Source organism: Phocoena phocoena, chromosome 10 (genome assembly GCF_963924675.1).
Source record: "Phocoena phocoena chromosome 10, mPhoPho1.1, whole genome shotgun sequence".
Classification (NCBI taxonomy): Eukaryota; Metazoa; Chordata; class Mammalia; order Artiodactyla; family Phocoenidae; genus Phocoena; species Phocoena phocoena.
In genome coordinates this window covers 39,931,917-39,959,764 of record NC_089228.1, presented here as the reverse complement: position 1 = coordinate 39,959,764, position 27,848 = coordinate 39,931,917, and the positions used below count along the sequence as shown (strand labels likewise).

Here is a 27,848-nt window from a genome sequence, read left to right as displayed (position 1 = left end):
CTGCACCAACCCAAGAGTACTACAGTATTAGAAATGTCTGTAGGGACTTCCCTGGTGGTCCAGTGGTTAAGACTCCGTGCTTCCACGGCAGCGAGCATGGGTTCAATCCTTGGTCGGGTAACTGAGATCCTGCATGCTGCATGGGGCAGCCAAAACAAAACAAAACAAACAAACGAACAAAAAAAATCTGTAAGTGTGAGTTGGAGTGTTTTTTAAAACAAAATTGTTAAACCAGAGGTGTTATTTATTTGTGTGTGTGTGTGTGTGTGTGTGTGTGTGTGTGTTTAAGTCTCGAGGTATATTCCTCAGTTAAATGTACTAATGAGCAAAATGCAGCAAAATTTTTGGCCAACAGTTGAACCTTAACTTAATATTTGTTATTTCATAGAGACTCCGCCATGAAAAGCTTTTTATTTTGAATCACTCTACAGTTACTCTTTGATACTGTCAGTCAAGTCCCATTCCTAGGGGCTTGACTAGGTTTTATGAAAGCCCAGTACACCAGTTTGTCCATAAGGCAATCATCATTCCCATTTCCTGACGCCACATGAAAAAAGGGGTCCATGTAGGATTTCATTTCTTCCTACACGTCCCAGGATAACTGCAAGTATTGTGATGAGGTGGAAATATATGTCTCTCACGATGAAATGCATCCCTTTCTGTTTAGCAGGGATCAGGGAGTTTAGACAGAGAAAAGAAGAAAGCTCTCAATTAGAAACAAAGACATGTAATTACTTTGTAGTGGAGATGGCCCTTCCATCCTTAAGACTGGGAGCAGTTGGGGCTCATTAGTGAAGAGCTTCATTTTTCTTGTCTTCTGGACAGTGCTGTCTGTGTTATTGAAATCTTCTCTGTGGGTTCCTGGACCATGAGTATTAACCATTGCCTCTCGGCCCTCCTTCTTCTTAGGATTCCAGCTTTCCCTCCTGGCCAGAAATGTTCAGCCTGGACTCATTCAGAAAAGGTAAGAATGTAATTGTGCTTGTGGCCTCAGGCCCTTCCTCCCTGTGACGGGCAGCTATGAAGGCTGTGAAAGTCCCTCACCAGTGTGTAGTCCTTGGACCCCCCTCTTTGGGTGACTTTCCAAAGTCCTTTCTCAGCCTTCCTCTTGCATGGTGTTTATAATCCTTGCCACCCCTTGTCTAGGCCTTTGTGTACATTTGCCACCCCTCTCCCTGAATACCCTCTCCTGCATATTCGCTGCTTATTGAAATCCTACTATTTTTCTGGGCCAGTGTTTTACACCATTTCCTCCATGAGCCATTCTTTTTTTTTTTTTTTTGTGGTACGCGGGCCTCTCACTGTTGTCGCCTCTCCCGTTGCGGAGCACAGGTTCCGGACGCGCAGGCTCAGCGGCCATGGCTCACGGGCCCAGCCGCTCCGTGGCATGTGGGATCTTCCCGGACCAGGGCACGAACCCGTCCCCATTGGCAGGCGGACTCTCAACCACTGCACCACCAGGGAAGCCCCATGAGCCATTCTTGATTCTGTCAACCAAAGACAATTTCTCTTCTCTCTGATTTCCTCAGCACCACATCTGTACTTTCTCGTGCTTAGTCTATCTGAATTACTCATTGCATCTCTAGATTAGAAGCTCCCCAGAGCTGGGGCCTGTTGTGCTCTTTTATTATCCATGGTATCTGGCATAGCATTTTGCACACGACAGACCTCAATAAAAGCTGGTGGAAATGGATTGAGTCATAGTTTTATATTAGTGGTTAGAGAAATTGTGGCAAGTCTTGAAATCAGTACCCTCCAGCAGCTGAGGTGAGAGGATTGCATAAGCAGTAGCAGAATTGAGACATGGCAGGGCAAGAGGGTAGCATTCAAGGGCTGCTTACAAGAAGAGATATAGGTGGTGAAGACTTGAAGGGGCCAGATCCCAAGGGCGTTGTATATCTTAGATAGGAGCAGGACTTTTCTTCTTTAAGGGAATAAAGAGTAAAAGGCCTCTGTCACCTGTATTGAAGCTGACTGTGAGCCTCCTAAGCTGGGCACATTTTACAAATAAATGAGAACCATAACAGGCCATCCATAACTGCTGATGAAAAAGACCCTCCCAGTTGTGTCTCCTCTCCAATTTATGTTCGTAGAGGCCTGGAAAACCTTGGCCAGATGGTGCCCTATGTAACCCACTGAATGGGGCCAGAAGGAGGCTGGATGTTCCAGGTCTCAGAGCAGCCTCTTCCTGTCTCCTTGTTTGTCTTCAGCCACTCGATCTGTTTACGTATTGCATGAAAAAATTAATCTGTCATCCTCGTTGTGTTGGTTAACTGTGTCTGGAAAGGGAAACATTGAACTTGAGTTTAGTGTGGATAGCACATTTTTTTTTTGAGCTGAAAATTAAGTACATTTAATTGCTTTGTGTTTATCTCCTCATCAGTGGGCTTTGTTGTCCACCCAGTTGTAAAAGGATGAAGACAGGTTCTCTCCTGGTGGGAGCATCTGAATTAACAGTATTGATTTCATAAAGAGACGGAGAGCCCAATAAAATCACAGTCCTCCTCCTCCCTGTGACAGGGAAATGGTATCAGATGAGAGAATTTTGGGGGCAAAATTCCTTTCTAGCATTTGTGATTTTGCTTTCTAGGCTGGAAATTGATTTCTTCAAGACGTTTTCCTTCAGGGGTGACACTGTCAGCACTCAGCTTAGTGGGAGGCAGCAGGACCTCCCTGAGCCAAAGATGCAGACCCAGATGGCTGGTTCACATCTCACTTCTGCCTCTCGCTGGCCAAGGAGGCTTGGGTGGTGACCGAGCCTCGCTGTGCCTCCTTCCTTACTATTTAAGTGGGCATAGGGTTGTTCCAAGGATCAGATGAGTTACTATGTGTAAAGAGTTTAGAACAGGGCCTGACACCTGGTAAATTCACAAATCCATGGTATTAAGTAGCTTCAGGACATAATAATCGGACAGAGTCTGATTTGGGACCTTGTTTTCCACACAGGTAAATGTTTTGTGTTTCTACCAAGAACCGTTTTATGCTTAAAGGTCTCTGGGAAAAGCATTAATCAGAAAGAGTTGCTGATTTGAATATTTTCCTTCAGGCAAACCTGTCTTTTCATGGCTGTAAGGCTGAATGCCTTCTCCTGTCTTATGAATGCTGGTTTCTTTTGTGGTTTGCATCATGACCTTGGCAATTGGTCATGGGTGGCCTTGTGACACTTTATTGTTGTATAGGACTTCTTTATCTCTTATGGAGTTTTTATGTATTTCTTTGTTCCTCATGGTGAAATTATGAGCTCCCTAGGGCATTGTGAATCTTGAGAGAAAATTTAACATGGTATAAAGCTTGATTCAGACAGGCTAGGGTTCAAATCTGTTCCCCACTAACACTAACAAGGTGTAAACTTACCTGTTTCCCAGCCCCTATCTTCAGGGGTATAGTGAAGTTTAGAGATGATATAGGAAAAGCACTTGGCTGTAGTCTGTCCCCAGCCCTTAGCCATGGGTTGGCAGGCCTTTAATAAATGATAGTAGGTTGATCTATTTGGGGTACAGCCCTGTAGCCCATGTTTTTCTGCAGAGTGACAGCCTGGCCTCAACATGCAGTATGCTGTGTGGCTGCAAAATTGAGCACCTGCTGTGTACAAGCCACTGGGGTGGAGACAGTTGTGTTTCAGAGATGCTTTCTGGCACTCAGGGCTTTACGATCTTAATGGAATGGGCCATTTGATGATTCTGAAGGTAATGGCCCTAGCAATTCCCTGCAGCATTGTGCACGGTGATCCACTGGGTCTTGGGGCTACCATCTTTCCTATTATGTAGTTAAACAGAGTTGCCAACGCCTCCCAACTAGAACACTTGTGTGCCTGGTAAGTAACCTGTTATTGCCTTCGCCAGCATCTTAACACAGGTTTCTTGTCTCTCAGCTGTAATGTCATCAGAATCAGGCCACAAAGAGCGAGCTGAGTCTTTTACAGTCAGCACAAAACTTTGAAAAATACTGTATCAACCACAAGAATGTGCAATTTTCCTCCAGCTCCAGTGGTCAGAAGCGGGCTCAGTGATGTTGTTGTGGAATTGTAACAACCTTCCCCCAGTTACTGAAAATGCTTAAGGAGATAAAATAATCATCAAATCATTTATTCTCTTTTTTTTCAAGCCAGCATCCTTGGATATGAATGAAGACCTTCCTCAAACAGGAAAGGAGAAGTTGAGTTGGTCATTTACAACCTTAGCTTCAAGGCAGAGCTAGAATTAGTTCCAAGATAACCTTGATCTTAGGCACTTTCTTCCAGAAGTAACAACATTTCTTCTGTAACAGTATATACGTTTTCTGCAAAATCACACACCTGCAATGTTTTAAGAGGGCTTATGGGAAAAATAGAGTTGAGGCTGTACACCTGCAACTTTATGACCAGAAGATGACAAAAAAGGCATTGGTACCTGGGAAGGAGGTTTGGACCACCAAAGCAGGCAGCTCAGTGGGATGCTACAAATGTACATTGAGCCTTCTAATTAGAATGGAACTGGCAGCTGCTGAGACAGCGCAGGTGGAGGTGGAGCTCTGAGCCAGTGGGGCAGCCATTAACGAGTGTGTGCCGCTGGGAATGTGGAGGAAGGGACCTGAGTGCAAGTACCTGCTTTCCCCTAACATTTTATTATGAAAAAATTTCAGAGATACTGAAATGTTGAAGAAGTTGTATAGTGACCACCCATGTATCTACCACCTCGATTCCCTACAGGCACTTGATTTTAATTTTTAAAAAATATAGCTGAAGGGGCTTTTTCTTTTCCTGCAGAACATTTTCATTCCACTCCTGCTTTTTAGTTCCCTTGCCTTAGAAAAATCAGATTTGAACCAAGGGTTCTTATGTTTACTGATATCGTTCCCCCATTTACCAATTGTACATGAGCTAATTTGCATTATAGAAAGGGGCATCACTTTAGCACTACAGGCTGTTGCTCAAGTGTGTAGAGTGTGTATGACTGTCTCTCCCTGCTCCTTTCCTGCCCCATTTATTATACCAAAACGTGTGGGGCAGAGAGAGCAGAGAGCTCTTGCATCTTTTCCCCCAGACCAGTGATTATCTGATGTTTTCACCATTTCGGTGCTTTTAAAGATCTTAAACCTTTCTTAGCCATACATTTCCACCTTCCCATGGAACACTCAGTGAGTGTCTTAATTTTAGTTCATGTATATCAAAATTTTGGAGCTCCTTAAAAATATACTTTATGTACCCACTGATGGGTAGTATTTAGTCTCCAAATGAATGGAAATATTTGGAATAGTAAATCATTAACTTTTAGAAAGAAGGAGAAGGCTGGTAAGGGTGGATCTGATATTGGCTCTTGGGGAGGACACCAGCAGTTAATTAGTCCCTCTTTCACCAATTCTTAGAGGGAGAGAATAACTTGAGATCTGGTGGCTTATATGGGGGACCCATAGCAGATACAGGGGTAGCTTACGTAAGTGGAGGACAGATAAGTGGAAGAACCCCAGTGATGTGCATGGTACCATGAGACTGTAGAGAAGCACATGGGATGGGCGTTACACTCATGGAGGGTGGCTAAAAAAACAGGGAGAGTTTGAGGGCTTTTTTGAGAGCCGAGAAGGGATCTGTACGAGGCTGTCACGTATCATGTCTGTATAAGACAATGCCTGCTTTCTGTGTGGCATTGGTGGCACTGTTTCTCAGAACCTGTGACTGGCTCCAGATACGGTCCAGCAGCTCTGCTGCCCAGAGCTCCTCACGGGTGCTCTGGGGTGAGTCAATCCAGGGGTCTGTAACTGTGAGGGGTGAGAACATGTCACCCTGATGCCCTTTCTCTTTCCCCAGATCGGGCCCAGCACAGGCAGCGTCAGTGCAAACTTCCCCCACCCCGTCTTCCACCCATGTGTGTCAACCCTGCCCCTGGAGGGACCATTTCTCGAGGTAAGGGAGGAGCCATGCCTCCAGCACCAGGTTGGTCCAGGGACTGTGGGGAGGTGGGTGGCAGCAGGACCCCGGGTGCCAGGGCTATAGGCCTCTGGAAAGTGGGTGAGGAGTAGTGGGGTTACCAGAGCTCTCGGAGCCCTCAGGGAGACATCATTTGGAAAGGTCTGGGTTATTTCATGATGCTGGCCACTTAGCTTAGACCCTGCAGTCTCATCGGGCCTCCTGGTGTGACCAGGAATAAAGCCTAGGCTCAGTCTGGGTGTCTGGCACCAGTGTGGAGAATCAGAGGGCTTGGACCTTCTAGGCAGTCTCTGGCTCAGGTGCCTCAGAAAGTTCAGGGTGCTTGTAGCAGGGCCAGAACAGAGAGCCTGACTTGGCCTAGTGCCCTCCATCTTGGAGGCTTTGGGGATGCCCGACAAATCACTTCCCTATCTCCCCCAGCACCTCAAAGCACTTTACTGACATTAGAATCTGTCTCTCAGTCCATTTGGCAAGGTAGGCTGTCCTTTTGATTGGGGAGAATGTCAGAGCTCCTTGACAGGTGACAGCTGACCTCAGATCCCACTGGTACCCAGGGATGGGGCCAGTAATAGGACCCAGAGAAGCATCTCTGCCCGTGAGTGTCTCTTCTCTTCCCTCAGACTTAGATCTTTTCCAGGTCTGCTAAGACCAGTGCTCCTGATGGCCTCTTGTCCTGACAGCTGCTCTTCCCAACTCCATGGGCCACCTGTTCACACGCCTCCCTCAGTTTTTTAGTGGAAGAACACTATTATAGTTCAAAGAGTCTTTGCCCTATTTGGAGACAGCATGTCCACTTTAGGCTCTGTCTGTAAAGTGCTTTGAAGGTCAAGAGCTCAGGAAGGGTGCGGGGAACACACAGCACCTCAGTTTCTGCAGCACACACTGCCGTGTTCCCATGTGGTTTCTACATGCACTGCCCTCCTGCCGCAGTGGCCCTGACTGTAGACAGCAGTATAGAAATAAGTACTTCTGGCCCCCCGTGACCATTTGACTTAGGTATTAAAGAAATGCCACCCCCTACCGTTGCCAAAACAAGAGTTGATTGCCCTTTTTTCTTTCTTTCTTAAAATGCCCTGTAACTCGAAAAGGCTGAACGTTAACATTTCCAACATGGCAGGTGAGTGGCTCTGAGAGTGTCAGATGTGCTTTGGCTAAGCTTAAAGACGGTTAGTTGGGATTAACCAGGCAGCATGGCTAGGCAGTGCCTCCTTGAGCACATGCAGAGGAGAAGGCTGCTGCTCTTGGGAGGGGCAGCTGCTCCCTGTGAGGCATCCCAACAGACCTGCACTGTCTTCCCCAGAGGAAGACAGACACCCCCCTCCCCCTGCCCCCCAGCCTGATTGTCTCCTCACAGCTCCACCTCCAGAAGGTATCTGGGTGTATGTATCTTTGCCTTCTCTTTTTTAAGCTATAAAGCCTTCTTGCCTCTGTTCCTTTATCACAGAAGCAACAATCTCTTAGTCCACGTGACTCTTGGACCTTTCTGCCATGCTTTCTGATTCCCTGCAGGCTTTGCTGGTACCTCTGTCCGGAAGAAGGAAGTGCAGGGCAGAAACAATCTCTCTGGTGTTCAAATAGGAAAACAATGCTCAGAAAATAGTGGCCACTTAAATAGGTTACAGTGCCCATCAGAGTCAGATTTGGAATTGGAAAAAAATATCACCTCCTTTCCCAATCTACCCTTCCCTCTATGGCCAACCTCTTACCAAGGCCACATTCCAAAGTAAAGGGTGAATAAATTAAGAAACTTGCCCCTAACCGTCCCCTGCAAATCTTTCCCCACCCGTGCAGATCTGAGATGTAGAGCAACTAGAAAGCAACATGGAGTAACACGCCTTCTGGCAGAATTCTGGGGACCACAGGACTGGTCCTATCCATTCCCTGATATAGACGTGTCACCTCTTGGTGTGGTGGTTTACCTCAGGGGACCTTGGGGCTATACATACATGGATGGGAGAGACGTGAAAATGTGTCGGGTGGTCGGGGTGGCCACCCAGCCCCTGTAGGTCCCCTTACCTTTCTTTTTCTTCTTTCTTTTTTTTGGTTCCCTTTACCTTTCTTGTTGCCAGCCAGGTGGACCATTTCTTGCCATTTTGACCATCCATAAAATATCTAACTATGATTAAGTTGACAGAATTTTGGCTGAGATGTCTGGTTTTTTCAGCTGTCAGTGGTCGCTCTCACTTTCCCTCCACAAGTTCTCTGGTCTGCCCAAAGTCCATACTGTCTTGGGCTTCCTCCTGTTGCTTTTTCCTGGGGCCTCCAAAGTTTAGAATCCTACAACATCCTCCTGTGTATTCAGCAGATCCTTTAACCTTAATTCCATGCTTCTAGATGTCATTGTTTAGCACTTTGAGTACCAGACATTGTGCTTGATCCAGAAGTGATGGCGAGATCTCTGAGCCAGTAAACCCTTCCTTTTTTCAGAACTTCCCTCCTTTTTCACAGGCAGAGGAGTCAACTTTCTCTCCCCAAAGAATGGAGAGTGGAAGAGAAAGCTTAATGTTGGTGGAAAGGAACCAGGGGCATGCCTGAGCCTCTTTAACTTTCTTCAAGGTCCTCTAAAGTAGGAGTCAGCAAACTTTCTTTAAGGATCAGAGAGTACACATTCCAGCCTTTGCAGGCCATATGGTTTCCCTTGCAGCTACTTAACTCTGCCATTATAGCATGAAAGCAGTAATAGATAATACAGAAACAAGTGAGTATGGCTATGTTCCAATAAAACTTTGTTTTTAAAAACAGGCAGTGGGTGGGTTTGGTCTTCAGGCTACATTTTGGCCACCCCTGCTCTAGACCAATGGGGAGATCACAGAACCAGAATGGTTCCAAGAGCTGGTGTAAGAGTTGCCCTCATTTTACAAAAGGCAATGAGGTCTGTGGAGGTGAAATATATGCTCAAGGTGACACCAGCTGTTAGAACCCAGATGAAGTAAATGAAATAGGAAAAGAGCGTTCAGAGAACCAACTAGTTGGTTGGCATCACCTGACCTTCTTTTTCTACATAAAATCTCAAATATCTGTTTGAAATATGTTTTCTAAAATAGAGAAAATAGTATAGTAAATCCCTATGTACCTATCACCTGGCTTGAACAATGAACAGCTCATGGACAATCTTACTTTGTGTGTATCTTTCCCCTTTGGCCCCTTTGGAAGCAAATCCATGAAATCATAGCATTTCAACCTTAGCCTAAGTGGCTGTCAGAGCAGAGTGCTATTCTGAGGGCTTCCTGAAACACCAAGATAGACCCAGGCCCTGCTTTGCAGATGAGGTTTAGGCTGTTGCCTCCTTCAGCTTTCAGACACCATAATTTTCAAAATTTGGCCTCAGCTACTGCTGCCACTCCCAGGCTTGCTAAGCTTCTGGATTCTTTTGAGGGAACTTGGGCTGCTAACAATCCTTGAAAAGTACTCCTGAAGCTGGGTGGATGCCTTAGGTTTTGGCAAATTAAAGTGCCACTTGGCCAAATTCAAAGCCTTTGTAAATCATGTTCTGCCCCAAGGGTCTTGCCATCCCTATATGGATGATCTGGGTAGGGGTGTTTGACATGGATGGTGATGACCCTTTGTGACGTCAGACCATTGCTGCCAGGGCCACCTTCCCTTTTTTGCCCTTTCCTGGTTAAAAACCCACTGAGGAGGGAATGGAGGAGCAGGAGTTGAAGCTGCCCCATTTTGCTCTGGCTCTGCTTCTAAGGGACCTGTCCCCTGTTGTCTCAGATCTCAGAGGGCAGAGGCGTGTCTATCAGAGCACTCTGCAAAGCCCCCTTCCAAACATTGCCATTTTATATTAACCACAGTCATACCAAATGAGTAGAGCAGGTTTGTCCTAATTTCCCCCAGTGATAAAATGGCCCAAGGTTCACAGCTGACACGTGATAGACTTGGGGCTAAGCCCAAGTGTTAGGACTCAAATCCCATGTTCTTGCCATAGGCCAGCAGTTCTGAGTGTGATCCCAGACCAGCAACCTCAGTATTATCTGGAAACTTGTTAAACATGCAGATCTTGGGCCCTATTCCAGACCTAATGATTAAGAAACTCTGGGAGGGTGGCTCCCAGTACTGTTTTAACAAGCTCTTCAGGGGATCATCGGAATCACATCTAGAATTATAAAACAAACAACAAACAGCCCCCCACTGCCAGCTGCACCCCAAGTGCACTGCCAACCTCTGACCAAGGCCTCCTTCCAAGGGATTGAGACCTTGAGGCCCTTGCTGTCACCGCCGCTGCCCCAACATGCAGATCCAGTCTGATTCCCACCTGACCCCAAACCCTGCTCCTCAGTGCCAGAAGAGGAAGAGGAATGAGCCTGGCCAGAACCCAGGTGTAGTAGTTTGGAAGCAGAATTCCATCTGGCTTTCAAACAAGCACAGAACAGCAGCTTCAGACTTTCACTGCTGGAACAGCTCAATTCTTGGGCATAGTGTCCAAGTTGGGTACTTTACATCTTTGACTCCAGCTCTGGAGAGTAAACCTGGTTTGCTTATGTTCAAGAGGTCTTCCCTGTCCTGGCTCCAGATTCTTCACCAGGTTTACTTTGTAAGCCATTAAATGAGGTGGCTGTGACCCAGCTTAGCAATGATCTTACGCTCTGCTGGCCGGGAGTGCAGGCCAGTTTGCAAGGGCATGTGGGAGGTATTTACCCGCAATGGGTAGGACCTAGAGGGAACTTCAAGTTCATTTCCTTGGATGGACATTAAGCTGAGGCCGGTACTGTTTCCCAAGAAGCCCCACTCTCTCTTCCTGCCTCAGCTTCAGATGACGAGTCTGTGGGTTGGATTTACTGGGGGAGTGACTTCGGCAGGGTTCCAGCCTTGGTCTGGTCGGCCCACCGGTTGATTGGAGCGTGCAGCGCTGGAGGCCCTGGGCTGCGTGGGGCGGGAGCCATGTCGGCTCGGTCCCGGGTCCGCCCGTCCGGCAGGGGGCGCGCGGCGCCCGGGCCGCTCGCTCCTGCCGTTCTGCCCTGTCCCTGCCGGGCAACGGAGTCGCGGGGGCGGGCGGGAGCGAGATGGCGGCCGCCAGGAGGCTCATGGTGCTGGCCGCCGGCGTCTCTCCGCGCCTGCGGCCGCTGGCTCCCTACACCCCCGGGCGACAGGGACGCCCGCGCGGCCTCTCGACAGGCTGCATCCGCCCCGACCGTACGAAGGCGGCCGCTGAGGCTGAGGCGGGGGCGGCCCCCGACGGGCCTGGGGAAGGCGACGGAAGCATGGTGAACGGTGAGGGCAGGGGCAGCCAGGCTGCGACGCCCTTGACATCGGGGGGATGACAGAGCTAGGGGCGCGGGCTGGGGTCGGGCCCTCTCTTGTATGGCTGAGACCGCCATTCAGTGGCGGGCCGGAGCCCTGCTGTTGTAAAGCTCACACGGCTCAGGCCCAAATGGTCCCCAAGCGCGGAGGTTCTGGGACTGGAGAGCTTGCACTTGGTAACAATAGGTGAGAGGTGCGTACCACAAGGGAGTTCGGGAAAACAGGTAAACGTCCAGTTCCTGCCAGGTCCGTGGTCAAGGGTTAGAGCATCAAGGTTAAGCACATCCTCGCTGTTGTGAGAAAGGCAAAAAGCTCAAAATACATCTGAGACTTCAGAATCTCGAATAGAGACAGAATGATTGCTCTAGTGGACCCCAGCGCGGTGCCTCCTGAATGGTGCAGGAAATGAATCTGGTAAGAGCATCCATGCCCATCAAGGATGGACAGAGAGAGCTAGCCTTTGCCCTATAGAGCTGGAGGGGGTACCAGGGCACGTCTGCTGTTATATGTGTGTCTAGTGGGTTACTTAAAGTTGGGTCCTCCTGTGGGATGGAACCCCTTTGAGTCTGCTTACATACTGTTTCTCGACTACTCGATTCTCAGTTGCTTTACAAGTTAACATTTAGAGGGAGACAGGGCCAGGCAGAATCCTCCCTCTTGGCCAGATGACACAGGAGTCTGCTCCAAGGAAATAGCCTCAACCCAGGCAGCAGAGTTACAGCAGAACTCCTGGAGGAGCTTTTTCAAAATACAGACTTGCCTAACATCACTGCTATTCTCAGGTGCCCTGGGGGGATCAGGGTGGGCAGTGCTGTGAAGAAGCTCCCCAGGTGACTTATGATTGATGCATGCAGGTGCACAGGTGCATATATGTACCCCCTACAAAATTACTTTTTGGAGCTGAATTATAATGCTAGAGACTGTGGGTGGAGAATGAAAAGGCTTCCCGTCCCTTCTGCTGGTCTCTGACTCTGCATCTCTTGAAGGCCCACTCTGGTGCTTTGGGGCTCTTCCTTTAGTTTTCAGCCACTCTCAGCAGGCTTCTTCATGGTCTAAGTCCAGTGTTTGGCACAAGCTGCTTCTAGGTGGACATCTCACCCATTTGTGCTCTGGGATTGATCCAAAGTGCAATAAATCTCTCACGGTGTTTAATGCATCCTGCCTCCACTTGGTTCACTGCAGTGAACTCCTGGGAGGAATGGCTCATACCCATGTCTAAGCTAAGGAGGTCTCTAATCAGTGTCCCTACACATAATCTGGCTCTGGGGTGGCCTTTTGCACGGTGTTGAGGTAGAGTTGAGAACTGGGGCCTGGTATTCAGACTCCGTGGCCAACCCTCCCTGTTGTGTGTCTTATTTTAGGAGGGGCCTTGCATTGTCGTGATCTCCACTGTGTGTGTGTGGTCGATTTTGTTTTTTGTTTAGTGCGTTCTTTCAGACATCAGATTGGGGGGGTTGTTGCCATGTTAGGCTTCTGTAGCTGATGTGTTAAGTTGGGAGCTTGGGTGGGGAAGAGGATCCTGGCTGGTTCCCCTCTGTGGTGTGGGGGGCGTTGGCCCTTCTCTTTCAGGAGATGATCGTGCATTGGCTCTAGCCCTACTGTCCTCTGTAAACCCTGAAGTCATTCTCCCTCCTTTTTAAGATGCTCCTGGGTGGTTTGGGATCATGAGCCAACATCCTCAGTATCCAGTCCAGGGTTGTCCTGATACACACCCCATGGAGTTTTTAGAAGAAAAAGCACAACTATAATGCTTTTGTTCTTATTCTCTTAGCTTCTAGGGACCTATTAAAAGAGTTTCCACAGCCCAAAAATCTTCTCAACAGTGTGATTGGAAGAGCCCTTGGCATCTCACATGCAAAAGACAAATTGGTCTACGTGCACACAAATGGACCAAAGAAAAAGGTAACTCTGCTGGTGGCAAGGAGACATGTTGGTCTGATTCTCTGGAAGGAGACTGGCTGCTCTTTTCTCTCTCAGATTTCTTGTCAGGGAGGCCATAGAGTGGGTTTTCTGAATTGAGAATGGTCAGCAGAGAATCTCAGAGCAAAGTGAAGTCTGGAGAAGAGCCTGGTTTAGGGAAGGGGAACATGGGCAAGTGAAGTGGGACGTTCTCATCTTGTGTAAGATAGGCCTCCGTACTGGGCCCTGGATTTGGTCCCTTCCAACTAACTGGAACTGTAGAGGGTTAGAGCTGATGATAATTCCTGCTCCCAGAGTCTTGTAGGTCCTGGAACCCACAGGAAGCATGTAGTCAAACCATTCTGAATGAAAATTTTTAAGGATAAAGATAGGTCCCACCTTGCCCTCTGGCTAGAACATGGCACTTTGAAGAAGCAAAACAGCTTGAGGTGGGACAGTGGCTTGAGGGTGGGGGAGTCTGAGCCTTCCAAGGAGTTAATGATGGGATTGGGGTTCTGTCTTGCACTCAGGCCTGCTGCTGTGAGGTCTACGGCTTTGCTGTTGATTCTCCATGTGGTTTGTTATAACTTTGTAGTCTAGAGAGGCAAGGGTCCTGATTCTCTCTTCTCTTCCTCAGAAAGTCACCCTCCACATAAAGTGGCCCAAGAGCGTGGAGGTAGAAGGCTATGGCAGCAAGAAGATCGACGCTGAGAGGCAGGCTGCGGCCGCGGCCTGCCAGCTGTTCAAGGTGACCCTCCCCTAGTGAAGACCATGCAGACCTCCCTCCTGAGAACTGCTTGAAGTGACGGTTTTCCTGGTGTCAGCTGCACCTAGGTTTAGGTTGGCAGGGTGTTCAGCCACTCAACTGTCCTAAGCCCTTCCCACCTTGTGGTTCCTTTTTTGCTTCAGCCAGTGACGGAATAGATTAATATTATTTTCTTGCCACTGTAGTTATCTACTTTCTGTGGTTTCAAAAACCACAGAGAAGAACCCCTTTATGGAGAACACTCCCTCTATACAGCACCATGGTGAGACTTCTATTTCAGTTTCTGTTTTTCTTTCCCTGTTATTTCATGTATTTGGGTTTTTCCTTGTAGTCACATAGTCTTCTCTTACTTACAATGGAAGAATAATAGTCACTTCTCTCACTTCCCAGTGGTTGGACGTGGGTTGCTTTCAGTTTTTGATTGCACAGCATTTCCTAGACCTTCCTTGTTGCTCCCAGCCTTTCTTTCCATCCCTAATTGGCTCCCTTCATGGCTGTGCCAACCTTGAATCTTCCTCACATTCCTAGGTCTTTACTCTTGACAAGGACAGAGCTGTATTCCTTCAGCTTCTCTCCCGCTCATGGTCTGCAGACCTTCATTGTCACTGCTCCTCCTGGGTCTGAGGAGGCAAGATCCCTTTTCCTGTCCTGGGCTCCCACACGACACTTCTCTTTTCTCTGTCCTCTCTGTCTCCTCCATCTTGTCTCCCACGTTTTTATTTAATTTTCAGATCTTTCCTCATCTGATTCTTTTCTGTAAGAGTCAAAAATTCTTCAGTGTTTGGGAATTCCCTGGCAGTCCAGTGGTTAGGATGCCACACTTTCACTGCCGAGGGCACAGGTTCGATCCTTGGTTGGGGGAACTAGGATCCCGCAAGCGGCGCGGCACAGCCAAAAAAATTCTTCAGCGTTGTAATCCCTTCCCCAGGCCCTGCTTCCCTGCACACAGCTCTCCGTGCTTGTGGTTTGCATTCTTTCCACTCCAGCATCATAGCCCATGCCATGGTTGCTGGTTCCCTTCACATCCTCATAGCGCCTGGTGATTGTTGGCTGACTGGGGCAGCTTTGCCAGGCTCACCAGCCTCCCCTCAGTCCTTGCTCTGCTTGAATGGTCTGTGGCTTTGGCACTGCGGGGCATCTTTTCTTCAGCCCCTGGGTTATACCTGCTTTCCTTGTCTCTGGGTCACTCCAGGCTCCTCTTCCTCTCCCACTCTCTATAAACATCTTTTTCTGTACTCCTTCTGCCTGGGGAAATCTTCTCTCTCAGAAATTCAACCAGCCTTTCTGTGTTTAATGTCTTGGAAACCTCCATCTCCCTTAGAGCACCTCTACCTCAGGGGTTCTCAATTTTGGGGGGATTTTGCCCCCCCAGGGGACATTTGGTAACGTCTAGAGACATTTTTGGCAGCCACAAGGAGAAGAGTGCTACCTTGTATGATGCCAGGGATGCTGCTAAATGTCTCACAATGCACAGGCCAGCCCCTCCCAACAAAGAATTACCTGGTCCAAAATGTCTATAGTGCCGAGGGTGAGGATGCTTTTCTGCCTGGATGTAGAAGGCACTTTAAACCGAGACCATGTGCAGCAAGTTGTGATCACATTCCTCCCCAGCCCGTTCTCTGTTCTCTATCTATGCTCATGGCCTTTTTTGTTTGTATGTTTGTTTAATTGTGGTAAAATACACAAAATATAAAATTTAGCAGCTTAGCCACTTTTAAGTGTACAGTTCAGTAGTATTAAGTGCAGCCACGTTGTTGAGCACCCAGTCTCTAGAACTTCTTCATCCTGGAAAACTGAATCTCTATACCCAGTAAACAACTCCCCATCCTGCCTTCCCCCCAGCCCCTGGCAGCCACCATTCTACTTTCTATTTCTGCGAATTTGACTACTCGTCACATAAGTGAAATCACACAGTGTCCTTTTGTGACTGGTTTATGTCACTTAGCATAATGTCCTCAAGGTTCATTCATGTTGTAGCAAGTGTCAGAGTTTCTCTCTTTGTAAAGGCCAGTAATATTCAATTGTATGTATATATCACATTTTGTTTATCCATTCATCCATTGATGGACTCTTGGGTCCACTTTTTGGCCATTGTGAAATAAGGCTGCAGTGAACAAATACCTCTTCGAGACCCTGCTTTTAATCCCCAGAATTGGAATTGCTAGATCCTATGGTAATTCTATTCTTAATTTTTTGAGGAACTGCCACACTGTTTCCATAGTGTACTATTATACGTTCCCACCAACAGTGCACAAGTGTTCTAATTTCTCCACAGCCTCACTAACACTTGTTACTTTCTTTCATTTTATTTATTTATTTTATAGTAGTCATCCTAATCGGTATGAGTTGGTATCTAATTGTGGTTCTGATTTGCAGTTCCCTAATGATTAGTGATGTTGAGCATCTTTTCTTGCGCTTATTGGCCATTTATGTATCTTCTTTGTAGAAATGTTTTTTTAAGTCCTTTGCCCACTTTTTAGTCACATTGTTTTATTGTTGAATTATGGGAGTTCTTTATATATTCTGGAGAGTGTAGCCCATTCATTCCTTAATATTTGTACTCAAATTTGTTCAGCTTTTTTCCTCCCAAACTAGATGTGTTTCTTAAGCATTGCCCTCAGGCTTGTTGTGAGGTGCTGGCGGCACAAAGGTGACTGAGGGTGCTCTTGGGGCAGCCACAGCCCAGAGAGGAAGCACCCACATGAGGGGAGAGGTGCACCTCAGCCTCCTGAATAAAGCAGGCTATTCTTTTTTTTTTTTTTTTTTGCTGTACGCGGGCCTCCCGCTGTTGTGGCCTCTCCCGTTGCGGAGCAGCAGCCTCAGCGGCCATGGCTCACGGGCGCAGCCGCTCCGCGGCATGTGGGATCTTCCCAAACCGGGGCACGAACCCTTGTCCCCTGCATCGGCAGGCGGACTCTCAACCACTGCGCCACCAGGGAAGCCCAAGCAGGCTATTCTTAAAGAGTGAGTAGAAGTTTTCCAGGGACAGGGATGGAGAGGGCACTCCAGATAGAGGGCGCGGAGACATGGAACCAGGGTGCACGCGAGCAACTAGCGGATTGTGAACGTGGGTCTGAGTGCTTGGCGATGGTGCGAACAGGTGGGCAGGAGCCAGAACACCAAGCCCTTAGGTGTCTCAGGTAGGAGTCTTGATTAATCCTGTGGATGCTAGGTCTGCTGACTGGTGGTAATTGGTGGAATGACAGAGCTGAGTTTGCCTTTAGGAATAGTCCCCAAAAGCAGTGGGGTCAGGCAAGACCAGAGATGGGGGAACAGGATAGGTGAGAATGCCAGTAGCAGCAGTGCAGGAGCTTTCTTCTGGGGTTATTAACGAGCTGGAAAAGACAGTGACTGGTCAGATGGAGGAGGGCGGAAGAGCGGGTTGGTGGGGAAGCATGAGCCAGCACGGGGAGCCCTGGAAGGGAAGCGAGTTGGGGGGGTGTTCATCATCAGGAACACCTCATGGCCTTGTGTGTGTGGGGGGTGTGAGTGGGAGGCAGGGAGGTAAAGCATGCTGGCGTCCTGGGGAAGGTCAAGGGGGAGGGTGCTGTATGTGTTTTCTGTATAATCAGATCGTCCTTGTAAGCAGGCGGTGACGTGATGCAGAAGCATGGAGGCTGAGCCTTGGGCCAGGCACCCGTACTGCCCTGCCCTGAGTGGCTGTGCTTTCATGCATGTGGATGTGTGTGGCGTGCCCTTTTCACATTCTCTGTCACAGAATCCTACTGTTATGCATCTGTTCTTCCACACAGATTTGACAATTTGTCAAGTGCCCAAAAAGTCTATCCAGACTTTGATTGGAGTTATGTTACATGGGTTAACTTAGGAGGCTTTTGTCTCTTTACTCAAAAAAGTTTCATATCAGGAACTCCCATATTTTGTGTCCTTTTACCAAGTTTTATACTTTTAAAAAATATGTAAATCTATTTCTTTAAGTTCATCTTAGGTAGGCTATGGTTATTGTTGCTGTTGTGAATAGTATTTTCCTGATTACATTTTTTTTTTTTTTTTTTAGATTTTTTTGATGTGGACCATTTTTAAAGTCTTTATTGAATTTGTTACAATATTGCTTCTGCTTTATGTTTTGGTTTTTTGGCTGCGAGGCATGTGAGATCTTAGCTCCCCTACCAGGGATCAAACCCACACCCCTTGCATTGGAAGGTGAAGTCTTAACCACTGGACCTCCAGGGAAGTCCCTTCCTGATTACTTTTTTTTTTTTTAACATCTTTATTGGCGTATAATTGCTTTACAATGTTGTGTTAGTTTCTGCTGTATAACAAAGTGAATCAGCTGTATGTATACATATATCCCCGTATCTCCTCCCTCTTGAGTCTCCCTTCCACCGTCCCTATCCCACCACTCTAGGTGGACACAAAGCACCGAGCTGATCTCCCTGTGCTGTGTGGCTGCTTCCCACTAGCTACCTGATTACACTTTAAATTACAGTTGGTTCTTTCAGAAATCTGAGGAGAGAGTTGTTGTTGTTGTTTTTTAAAGATTTAATTTTATTTAGTTTTGGCCGTGTTGGGTCTTCGTTGCTGCGCACGGGCTTTCTCTAGTTGTGATGAGCGGGGGCTACTCCTTGTTGCAGTGCATGGGCTTCTCCTTGTGGTGGCTTCTCTTGTTGCGGAGCACGGGCTCTAGGTGTGTGGGCTTCAGTAGTTGTAGCACATGGGCTCAGTAGTTGTGGCTCTTGGGCTCTAGAGCACCGGCTCAGTAGTTGTGGCTCGTGGGCTTATTTGCTCCATGGCATGTAGGATCTTCCCAGACCAGGGATCGAACCCGTGTCCCCTGCATTGGCAGGCAGGTTCTTAACCACTGAGCCACCAGGGAAGTCCCTGAGGGGAGAGTTTTAAGAAGCGAGTGGTCACTCCTCGGCTTGTCACGAGTCAGGTGTGGCTGAAGCCACGCTGTGGAGCAGTGCCTGGATTCTGGCACCTGCCGCCTACTGTCACATGCCTGTAATGTCTGAAACCCTCTTGATGCGCCTGGCTTACCTGTGTTGTCTTTACCACTCCCAACTTGAATTTCTTGAGCTTGTGCTCTATTCATGTGCTACTCCTGTTCTTCTAGCTTCTTATTTTTTTGTTCTTTAGACTCTATTTTTCTGCATTTTTCTTCTGCCTCTTAGATTTTGAGCTTCTTGAGGGCAGAGATAGGTCTCATCCCTCCTGATGGTGCCCAGGGTGGCAAGCATGTTGCTTTGTACATGCTAGAGACTCGGCAAATGTCTTATTTGATTTTCTCTAGAAAAGAATGAAACTGTAATATATTTTAAAATAATATTTTTGTATAACTGGCTTTAAAAACGTTTGGTGTTATTTCTAGAGTATGTTCCCAGCATAGGATTCTTGTGTCAGAGGTATAGCTGTTTTATGGTGTAGACAACATATTTCCTAATTGCTACACTCACTGAAGCTTTCTAGATCACTTTGTGAATGCATCTGCTTCTTGTTGCCCTATGGGTTTTTCTTTGTTTTGTTTTGTTTCTTTGGTCTTTTGTCTTAATAGCTATAAGAATTTACCTTGTTGTTTTCATCTGTTGAAGCTAGACATGTTAAGTGCTCTCTCTGTGCCCAGTTCTGGACTAGGGCCTGAGGTGAGTAGACAGGTGAAAAAGCATGGCTCCCACACATGAGGGACTTATGGTGTAACTGGGCAGGTTCCGAGCAGCCTAAGGTGTGAGGGTGGTATGGGCCCTCACAACACCCCTTTTTTCCCCAGGGCTGGGGTCTGCTGGGTCCCCGGAATGAGCTGTTTGATGCAGCCAAATACCGCGTGCTAGCCGATCGCTTTGGCTCTCCGGCTGACAGCTGGTGGCGCCCAGAACCCACCATGCCACCTACTTCCTGGCGGCAGCTGAATCCTGAGAGCATCCGGCCAGGGGGACCTGGGGGCCTATCCCGGTCCTTGGGCCGGGAGGAAGAGGAGGATGAGGAGGAAGAGCTAGAAGAGGGGACCATTGATGTCACTGAATTTCTGTCTATGGCCCAGCAGGACTCCCACACCCCACTCAGGGATTCGAGGTACAGCCAGGGGCAGGGAATGCAGGGGAAGCTGGCTGCACCTTGACATGGGGTGGGGCGTGTTCCCAGGGGACTCCTCTGAGATGGGAGGGCCCCTGCCCCACATCTCAGTCCGTGTCTCTGTTATTCATTGGTATACCTACCTGTTCTTGGGGAAAGCCATTTGTGGCCATGTACGGTATGGCTGGGCTTTTGCGAAACAGCAGCACGGACCCTCTCTCCAGCTCACACTTGGGTCCTTCAGAGGCCCAGTAACTACTCTGCCTGCCCACTGCCCCTACCCTCCTATCTGTTTGGGGGAACTGAGGGAGCGTCAGGTGTACTTTGTGTCTGTGAGAGGATCACAGGCCAAGTGGAAATGCCCCAGCCTCCTGCAACTATGCAGTATCCTCGCCCCTGGGTCTCAGAGCAGGTGAAATTGGCCCAGGAAGAGAGTGCTTTTTCACCTAAACTTTCGGTCCTCCCAGGGGGGGTTCCTTTGAAATGACAGATGACGACAGTGCTATTAGGGCTCTGACCCAGTTTCCGCTTCCCAAGAACCTTCTGGCCAAGGTGATTCAGATAGCGACATCGTCCTCCACAGCCAAGGTGAGCTGGGTCTCCTATAAGTGTGTGTGACTGGGGAGCTGGCTTGGTCAAGTCTGGTTTTCCTCCAGACCAGGTGGGAGGGAGACTACAGGTGTACGGGAGGGCCGAAGATGCCCGTTCTCCAAGCCCAGCCTGGGCCAGCTGGGGGAACTCCAGGTCCTTGGAGGGTTGAAGCAGCAGGGACAGATTGGAAGTCAGAACACTGGAGCACAGGGAGGGGGCTGGGGACTGTAGGAGTGGAAGACCTATATCTGTTCAAGGGTTGCGGGCAGGAAAGGAGGGTTTGGGGAGGGGGTGGCTGACTTGCTGAGTTTTCATCTTTGTTGTCAGGTTGAGGGGCTTTGGTTAAGCAGAGCTTCTCTCCAGGTGCAAGGCCTTTTTGATCCCCCAGGATGTGCTTGGTTTTTAGCTTGTGTTGACAGCTTCAACCTGCAGCTACCATCATACCTGTTTGCTTTGAAAGTGCTGAGAGGACAGTGGGTTAGGAGGGCAGGTAGTGGCATTGCCCAGATGCCATTTCCTGCTGTGAAATCATGGTACCACAGGAGAAGCAAGGCCAGGATCTGGGAGCTGCAGCCCCACAGGGCTAGCTTCTGCCTGTCCAGTGGCACTTCTTTTGTGGCTGATGCTTGGTACCTGCTCAGATGGGGGTTAAATCCATCTCTGTGTCCCTTGATATTCTGCGAACTCCTGGATGTTTTCATTCCCTACCTTTTTGTAACCATCTCTCTTGCCCTTTGTGTAGAACCTCATGCAGTTCCATACTGTGGGCACCAAGACCAAGCTGTCCACCCTCACCCTACTCTGGCCCTGTCCCATGACCTTTGTCGCCAAAGGGCGTCGCAAAGCAGAGGCAGAGAATAAGGCGGCAGCCCTGGCTTGTAAGAAACTGAAGGTGAGTGCAGGGTCCCTTGTATGATGCATGAGATGTCTTGGAGCTCCCTGCTACCCTTGGCAAATGGTCCACTTTTCCAGGAAATGAAATCTACCACTGCCAGGCTTTTGGCCTGGGCACATAAGTATCTGGTGTCCCAGCCTTGCTTGTCAGGCTGTTGGGTGCTGTTTCCAGGGCTTCTCCACAGTCCCTGTGGAGGTGCTTTGCCCGTGAGCTCAGCCGTTTCAGCACTGTTGGCTGGAACCTGGGTGAAGCCAGGAGGAGACATGCTCGTCATTCTGAATGGTATGGAGCTGGAGAAATGATGTCTTTGTTGAGGGACAGACTTGGTATCTAGAAAGATCTTGATAATTTGGGCTTTGTGGCCAAAACAGACCATGCGACGTTCATCTAGGATGAATATTGAAGGGATCAACATCCAGGTGAAGGCAGTAGGGCTTACAGCTAGCAATCATTTTGAAGCGGCTTTGGAGGTCAGCTGATAGCCCAGTTGTGGGAGTTACCTGAACCTGTGGGGGTCTGGTTTGCAGAATAAGAGGAAGGAGGCCCTGTTTTACTCTGAATGGTCGGATATACCTTTTGTGTACATTTGGCTCTGGGAACTGAATTTTAGATAGAGCTGATAGTGAGGGGTACCAAGATCCTGGAGAACAGAAGAGGGATGGGCTCAGGTAAGTGGTGAGAGGGAATGGATGTGTCATTACCTGTGGCTCAAGAGGACAGAACTAGGGCTAACTGGGAGAACTTCGAGGAAGTCTGAATTTTAATTTGATAGACAAAAACAGTGATGAACTTGAGAACTCTTGTTTTAGGAGGGTATTTCCACTGTCCTGGGAGTATTTAATTCAAATTTGTGAAAACTAACGTTGGAATAAGATTGCATCTGTCGCCATTGTTCAGTCTGCTAATGTCCACATTTGTCCCCCAAAATATCACTTTTCGTTGACTGATTTTATTAAGCAACCATTACAGATTGAAACTGAAAAATAAATGCATTGACAAAAAACAAACAGACAAAAAAGTGATGAGAAGAAGACCCTCAGCATGTTAGAGGCCTGTCTCAGGAAGGAGCAAGCTTCTAGGTGGCAGCAGCGTTCTGAGAGCAGCTGACTGCCCACGGTCAGAGAGGCTGTAGGTAAATTCTCACAGTCCTGGGAAAGGACAGAGGCCTCCCCTGCAGCAAGGTGGCCCTGTTGGCACCTCTTCTTTTCTGGCACGAGGAGGCTGGGGAAGGGGATTGGTCCCTGTGCAGGTAGACTTCTTAAAGGAGGGAGTGTTTGCTCTGAGTTTTGGAGGGTGTGCGGAAATCCGGACATGACAGACTAGGGGAAAATGACTGGTTTTCCACATTTGCCCTATGTGTTGGAATGCTTTGTCTTATTTGTGGTGGGGTGGCTTTGGGCATATAGGGAAATAAAACAGAGAGTTTCCCTTCCAGTGGTTTATTTTATCAAGTTGTGTAAGTACGTATTTCCGGGAACTTCCATGTACGTTTGTACGGTGGACTGGGTGTCATGCAGAGACAGGTGGAGGTGTGGCAGCTGGACGTGAAATGTGGCAGGGGTGGGCGGGCAGCGAAGGCACAGGAGTCTGCGACTGGGTTCCGGGGTGGCTCAGGGCCTGGCCCGCCTGTCTCAGGTGGGGATTCACGGAGGTGAGCCTGGGCTGCTGTGGGCACTCTGGCTGCTCGGGTAGAGGATTCTCTGTGGCGCCCGTCTGGGCGGGTGGGGGCTGTTAACACTCAGACACGCCAGGTCTGGTTTTGCTTGAATCATTTTTAACATTTGGTTTTTTTTGGTGGAGACCTAACATTTTCCTGGTTCCTAATTTCTCCCTCCTGCACCATATTGGCCCAAACCCAAAAATGTCTTAGGAAAGAGGTTGCTCTGCACAACTTCTCTAAAGCTCCTGAGCAGGTCTGGGCCAGTTATGGGGAAACAGGCATAGACCAGCCTTCCGTGTTCCCTCTGCAGAGCCTGGGCCTGGTGGACCGGAACAATGAGCCACTCACCCACGCCATGTATAACCTGGCCTCCTTGCGCGAGCTGGGTGAGACCCAGCGCCGGCCGTGTACCATCCAGGTGCCTGAACCCATCCTCCGCAAGATAGAGACCTTCCTGAACCACGTAAGAGAATCCCCACATTCCTCTTCACCTGCCCGCCTTCATCTACCCAGACCAAAAGCTTTCACCTGCAGCAGGTGGTAGTGACTCCCTGCTTTCCCCACTGGGGATGGAGCCTGGGCACACCTTTGCCCTGAGCAGTCCTGTCTTGCCCACGAGGGTCCCAGGGCAGTTGAGGACTGAGTCCTGCCTGGCGGGTGGGCCATAGCCTCTGGCCAAGGTGAATTGTGTGGAGGGGCTGGCTGGCTGTGGGTAAATGAGAAGAAGCTATTTCTCTTCACCATTTTGTTTGCCTCTCCCGTCCTCCAGTACCCCATGGACAGTTCATGGATCTCCCCGGAGCTCCGGCTGCAGAGTGATGACATCTTGCCCTTGGGCAAGGACTCGGGGCCGCTGGGTGACCCTATCACAGGCAAGCCCTACGTGCCCCTGTCAGAAACAGAGGAGCTGCGTCTGAGCCAGAGCCTGCTGGAGCTGTGGCGGCGGCGAGGGCCGGTCTGGCAGGAGGCCCCCCAGCTCCCTGTGGACCCTCATCGGGACACCATCCTCAGTGCCATCGAGCAGCACCCGGTGGTGGTCATCGCCGGGGACACGGGCTGTGGGAAGACCACGCGCATCCCCCAGCTGCTGCTGGAGCGCTACGTGACCGAGGGCCGAGGTGCTCGCTGCAACGTGATCATCACTCAGCCGCGCCGCATCTCGGCTGTGTCCGTGGCACAGCGGGTCAGCCACGAACTGGGCCCCTCCCTGCGCCGGAACGTGGGCTTCCAGGTGCGGTTGGAAAGCAAGCCTCCGGCCCGAGGCGGGGCTCTGCTCTTCTGTACAGTGGGCATCCTGCTACGGAAGCTGCAGAGCAACCCCAGCCTGGAGGGCGTGAGCCATGTCATCGTGGACGAGGTGCACGAGCGGGACGTGAACACGGACTTCCTGCTGATTCTGCTCAAGGGCCTGCAGCGGCTCAACCCGGCCCTGCGGCTGGTGCTCATGAGTGCCACAGGTGATAACGAGCGCTTCTCCCGCTACTTTGGTGGCTGCCCTGTCATCAAGGTGCCCGGCTTCATGTACCCTGTCAAGGAGCACTACCTGGAGGATATCCTGGCCAAGCTGGGCAAGCACCAGTACCCACACCGGCATCGGCACCACGAGGTGAGGGGATACGCCCGCCCCGTCCTGTCCACGGCTCCTGGCCTTTTCTCCATGGATTCCCCTCCTCCTTCCCAAGCCTTGGTTTCCTTGCTAGAAATGGGAATGATCAGGCCTTCTTGACAAGGGTGTGGTGAGGGTTGGAGGTGATGTGTCACGTGCCTTGACCTCACCGAGTCGCGGTGGCCGTGTCCTGTGCACGACCGCTGGCCCCGGGGCTGTGACTGGCCTCTCTTCCCCCACCCCAGTCTGAGGATGAATGCGCTCTCGATTTGGACCTCGTGACTGATCTGGTTCTGCACATTGATGCCCGCGGGGAACCAGGTGGGTGCTTTCTTCTCTGCCCCGTGCCCACCCTGCTCTCCATCTGCCGGGAGCCACTAGCTCATGCCTGCAGGGCCCTTTACAGGTGGGATCCTCTGCTTCCTGCCTGGGTGGCAGGAGATCAAAGGAGTGCAGCAACGCCTCCAGGAGGCCCTGGGCATGCATGAGAGCAAGTACCTCATCCTGCCAGGTGAGAGCATGTGTGCAAGGATGGTGGCCCCTAACACCAGGCTTGCCCTCTGTCCTGGGGAGTGACTCACCTGGGGCTCAGGGCCTTGGGTTTCTTAATAGGCTGCACTACTTTTTTGCTGGCTTTGTGACCTCTACTGGGCATATTACTGATCTGGACTTTAGTTTCATCAAAATAGGGTCAAAATCCCTGCCTGCCCTTATATGTGGAGGTTTTGGCTGGAGCAGTGCCCGTGACCAGTGTGTTCTTGCTGCCCGCCAGTGCACTCCAACATCCCCATGATGGACCAGAAGGCCATATTCCAGCAGCCTCCTGTTGGCGTGCGCAAGATTGTCTTGGCCACCAACATTGCTGAGACCTCCATCACAATCAATGACATTGTGCACGTGGTGGACAGCGGTCTGCACAAGGAGGAACGCTACGACCTGAAGACCAAGGTGGCACCCATCTCCTGGCCCTGCCCCAGCCCAGATCTACCCTGGGCCTGTGTGTCTGGAGAAGGCCACACCTGTGGGATCTCCTTGTCCCTGCTGTGGGGGGCAGTTGAGGAGCTGAGTGAGGTGAAGGCCAGGCGCAGGGGAGCATGGAGGAAGGCGTGTGGTCTGTGTGGCTGCTCACCTGCCCCCTCCCCCAGGTGTCCTGCCTGGAGACCGTGTGGGTGTCACGAGCCAACGTGATCCAGCGCCGGGGCCGGGCGGGCCGCTGCCAGTCGGGCTTTGCCTACCACCTGTTCCCGCGGAGCCGGCTGGAGAAGATGGCCCCTTTCCAGGTGCCGGAGATCCTGCGCACGCCCCTTGAGAACCTGGTGCTGCAAGCCAAGATCCACATGCCAGAGAAGACGGTGCGGCAGAGGTGGGCGGGGTGGGCCCTGGGAACGTGCAGGTGGGGTGCGGGCTAACAGGCTCTGCCTCGTTCGTGCTGTAGGCAGTGGAGTTCCTCTCCAAGGCCGTGGACAGTCCAAACATCAAGGCGGTGGACGAGGCCGTGATCTTGCTCCAGGAGATCGGTGAGTGGTGGAAGGCTGGGCCGGGCTGTGGAATGGCTGTCAGGGGCGGGACTGACGGCTGAGCTTGCAGGGGTGCTGGACCAGCGGGAGTACCTGACCACTCTGGGGCAGCGCCTGGCCCACATCTCCACTGACCCACGGCTGGCCAAGGCCATAGTGTTGGCTGCCATCTTCCGTTGCCTGCACCCGCTGCTAGTGGTCGTTTCCTGCCTCACCCGGGACCCCTTCAGCAGCAGCCTGCAGAACCGGGCGGAGGTGGACAAGGTCAGACCCAATGCCTTTGCGTGGCCCTCTGTTCTCCCTTCCGGCCCTCCGCTCCCTTCGGTCCCGAGGTGGCTTCCTCTGGTCCCTGCCCTGTGACCCTGGCACCCTCCTCCCCTCCCAGGTGAAGGCACTGTTGAGCCACGACAGTGGCAGTGACCACCTGGCGTTCGTGCGGGCTGTGTCTGGCTGGGAGGAGGTGCTGCGCTGGCAGGACCGCAGCTCTCGTGAGAACTACCTGGAGGAAAACCTGCTCTATGCGCCCAGCCTGCGCTTCATCCACGGTCAGCGGGTCCCGAGCTGCCCTGAGCCCCTCCACCCTTCCCACTCACACTGGGCCGGTGCAGTGAGCTGTGAACCAGGGGCCCTAGGTTCACCCTGACTTTGCCTCCCTAGGACTCATCAAGCAGTTCTCAGAGAACATTTATGAGGCTTTCCTGGTGGGGAAGCCCTCGGACTGCACCCTGGCCTCTGCCCAGTGCAACGAGTACAGTGAGGAGGAGGAGCTGGTGAAGGGTGTGCTGATGGCGGGTCTCTACCCCAACCTCATCCAGGTGCTGCCCTGGGGAGGGGGCTCCAGGCCATGACCTCTCCTTCCACCCCAGCTCCTTGCTCAGCCCACCCACCTTCTTCATCCTTGCAGGTGAGGCAGGGCAAGGTGACCCGGCAGGGCAAGTTCAAGCCCAACAGTGTCACGTACAGGACCAAATCTGGCAACATCTTGCTGCACAAATCGACCATTAACAGGTGGGGGACTGTCAGGCTGGGGCGGGGCAGCTCGGCTGGTTCAGCAAGGGGCCTCACCCAGCTCTTTGTTCCCTAGGGAGGCCACACGGCTACGGAGCCGATGGCTGACGTATTTCATGGCTGTTAAGTCCAACGGCAGCGTCTTTGTCCGGGACTCCTCCCAGGTGCACCCACTAGCTGTGCTGCTACTGACCGACGGGGATGTCCATATCCGTGGTGGGTACCTGCACACCTCCCGCCCCACCGCTTCTCCGGCTGCTCTGCCTCCTCAGGGGTCCGGCCTCACTCACCCGGGCTCCCCGCGTCTCTCCCTTCCTCTAGATGATGGGCGCCGGGCCACCATCTCCCTTAGTGACAGCGACCTGCTGCGGCTGGAGGGCGACTCACGCACCGTGCGGCTGCTGCGGGAGCTGCGCCGGGCCCTGGGCCGCATGGTGGAGCGGAGCCTGCGCAGCGAGTTGGCTGCACTGCCGCCCTGCGTGCAGGAGGAGCACGGGCTGCTGCTTGCGCTGCTGGCGGAGCTGCTGCGCGGGCCCTGTGGCAGCTTTGACGTGCGCAAGACAGCTGACGACTAAGCCCCGTCTCCGCTGGGGCCGTGTACAGAGTGCAAATGTTTATTTAAAATAAAGTTCTATTTATCCCTTGTGAGCATCGCTATCCGCTGGGGCTCCCCAAACCAAGAGGAAGAGTGAAGGCTCAGAAGGGAGGGCCCCAAAGTCTTAGGAGAGCAAGG

At 50.7% G+C, this 27,848-nt stretch overlaps 1 protein-coding gene across 2 annotated transcripts; it reads left to right on the top strand.

Moving 5' to 3' along the window:
• The first annotated feature begins 936 nt into the window (after positions 1-936).
• Positions 937-27,757, top strand: DHX30 (DExH-box helicase 30). Of its 2 annotated transcripts, XM_065884808.1 has the most exons (20): positions 937-964; positions 5,783-5,878; positions 12,918-13,048; positions 13,683-13,793; positions 19,537-19,838; positions 20,306-20,426; positions 21,172-21,321; positions 23,295-23,447; positions 23,754-24,590; positions 24,836-24,911; positions 24,997-25,101; positions 25,363-25,538; positions 25,736-25,942; positions 26,026-26,107; positions 26,178-26,371; positions 26,493-26,652; positions 26,765-26,922; positions 27,012-27,115; positions 27,192-27,331; positions 27,437-27,757. In XM_065884808.1, exons 1-20 carry the CDS (start codon positions 937-939, stop codon positions 27,688-27,690), a joined length of 3,585 nt encoding a protein of 1,194 aa, XP_065740880.1. In that variant the 3' UTR covers positions 27,691-27,757. The 2 variants fall into 2 exon arrangements, with proteins under 2 accessions (XP_065740880.1, XP_065740879.1); XM_065884807.1 differs by lacking the exons at positions 937-964; positions 5,783-5,878 and adding an exon at positions 10,902-11,116.
• The last annotated feature ends 91 nt before the right edge of the window (positions 27,758-27,848 follow it).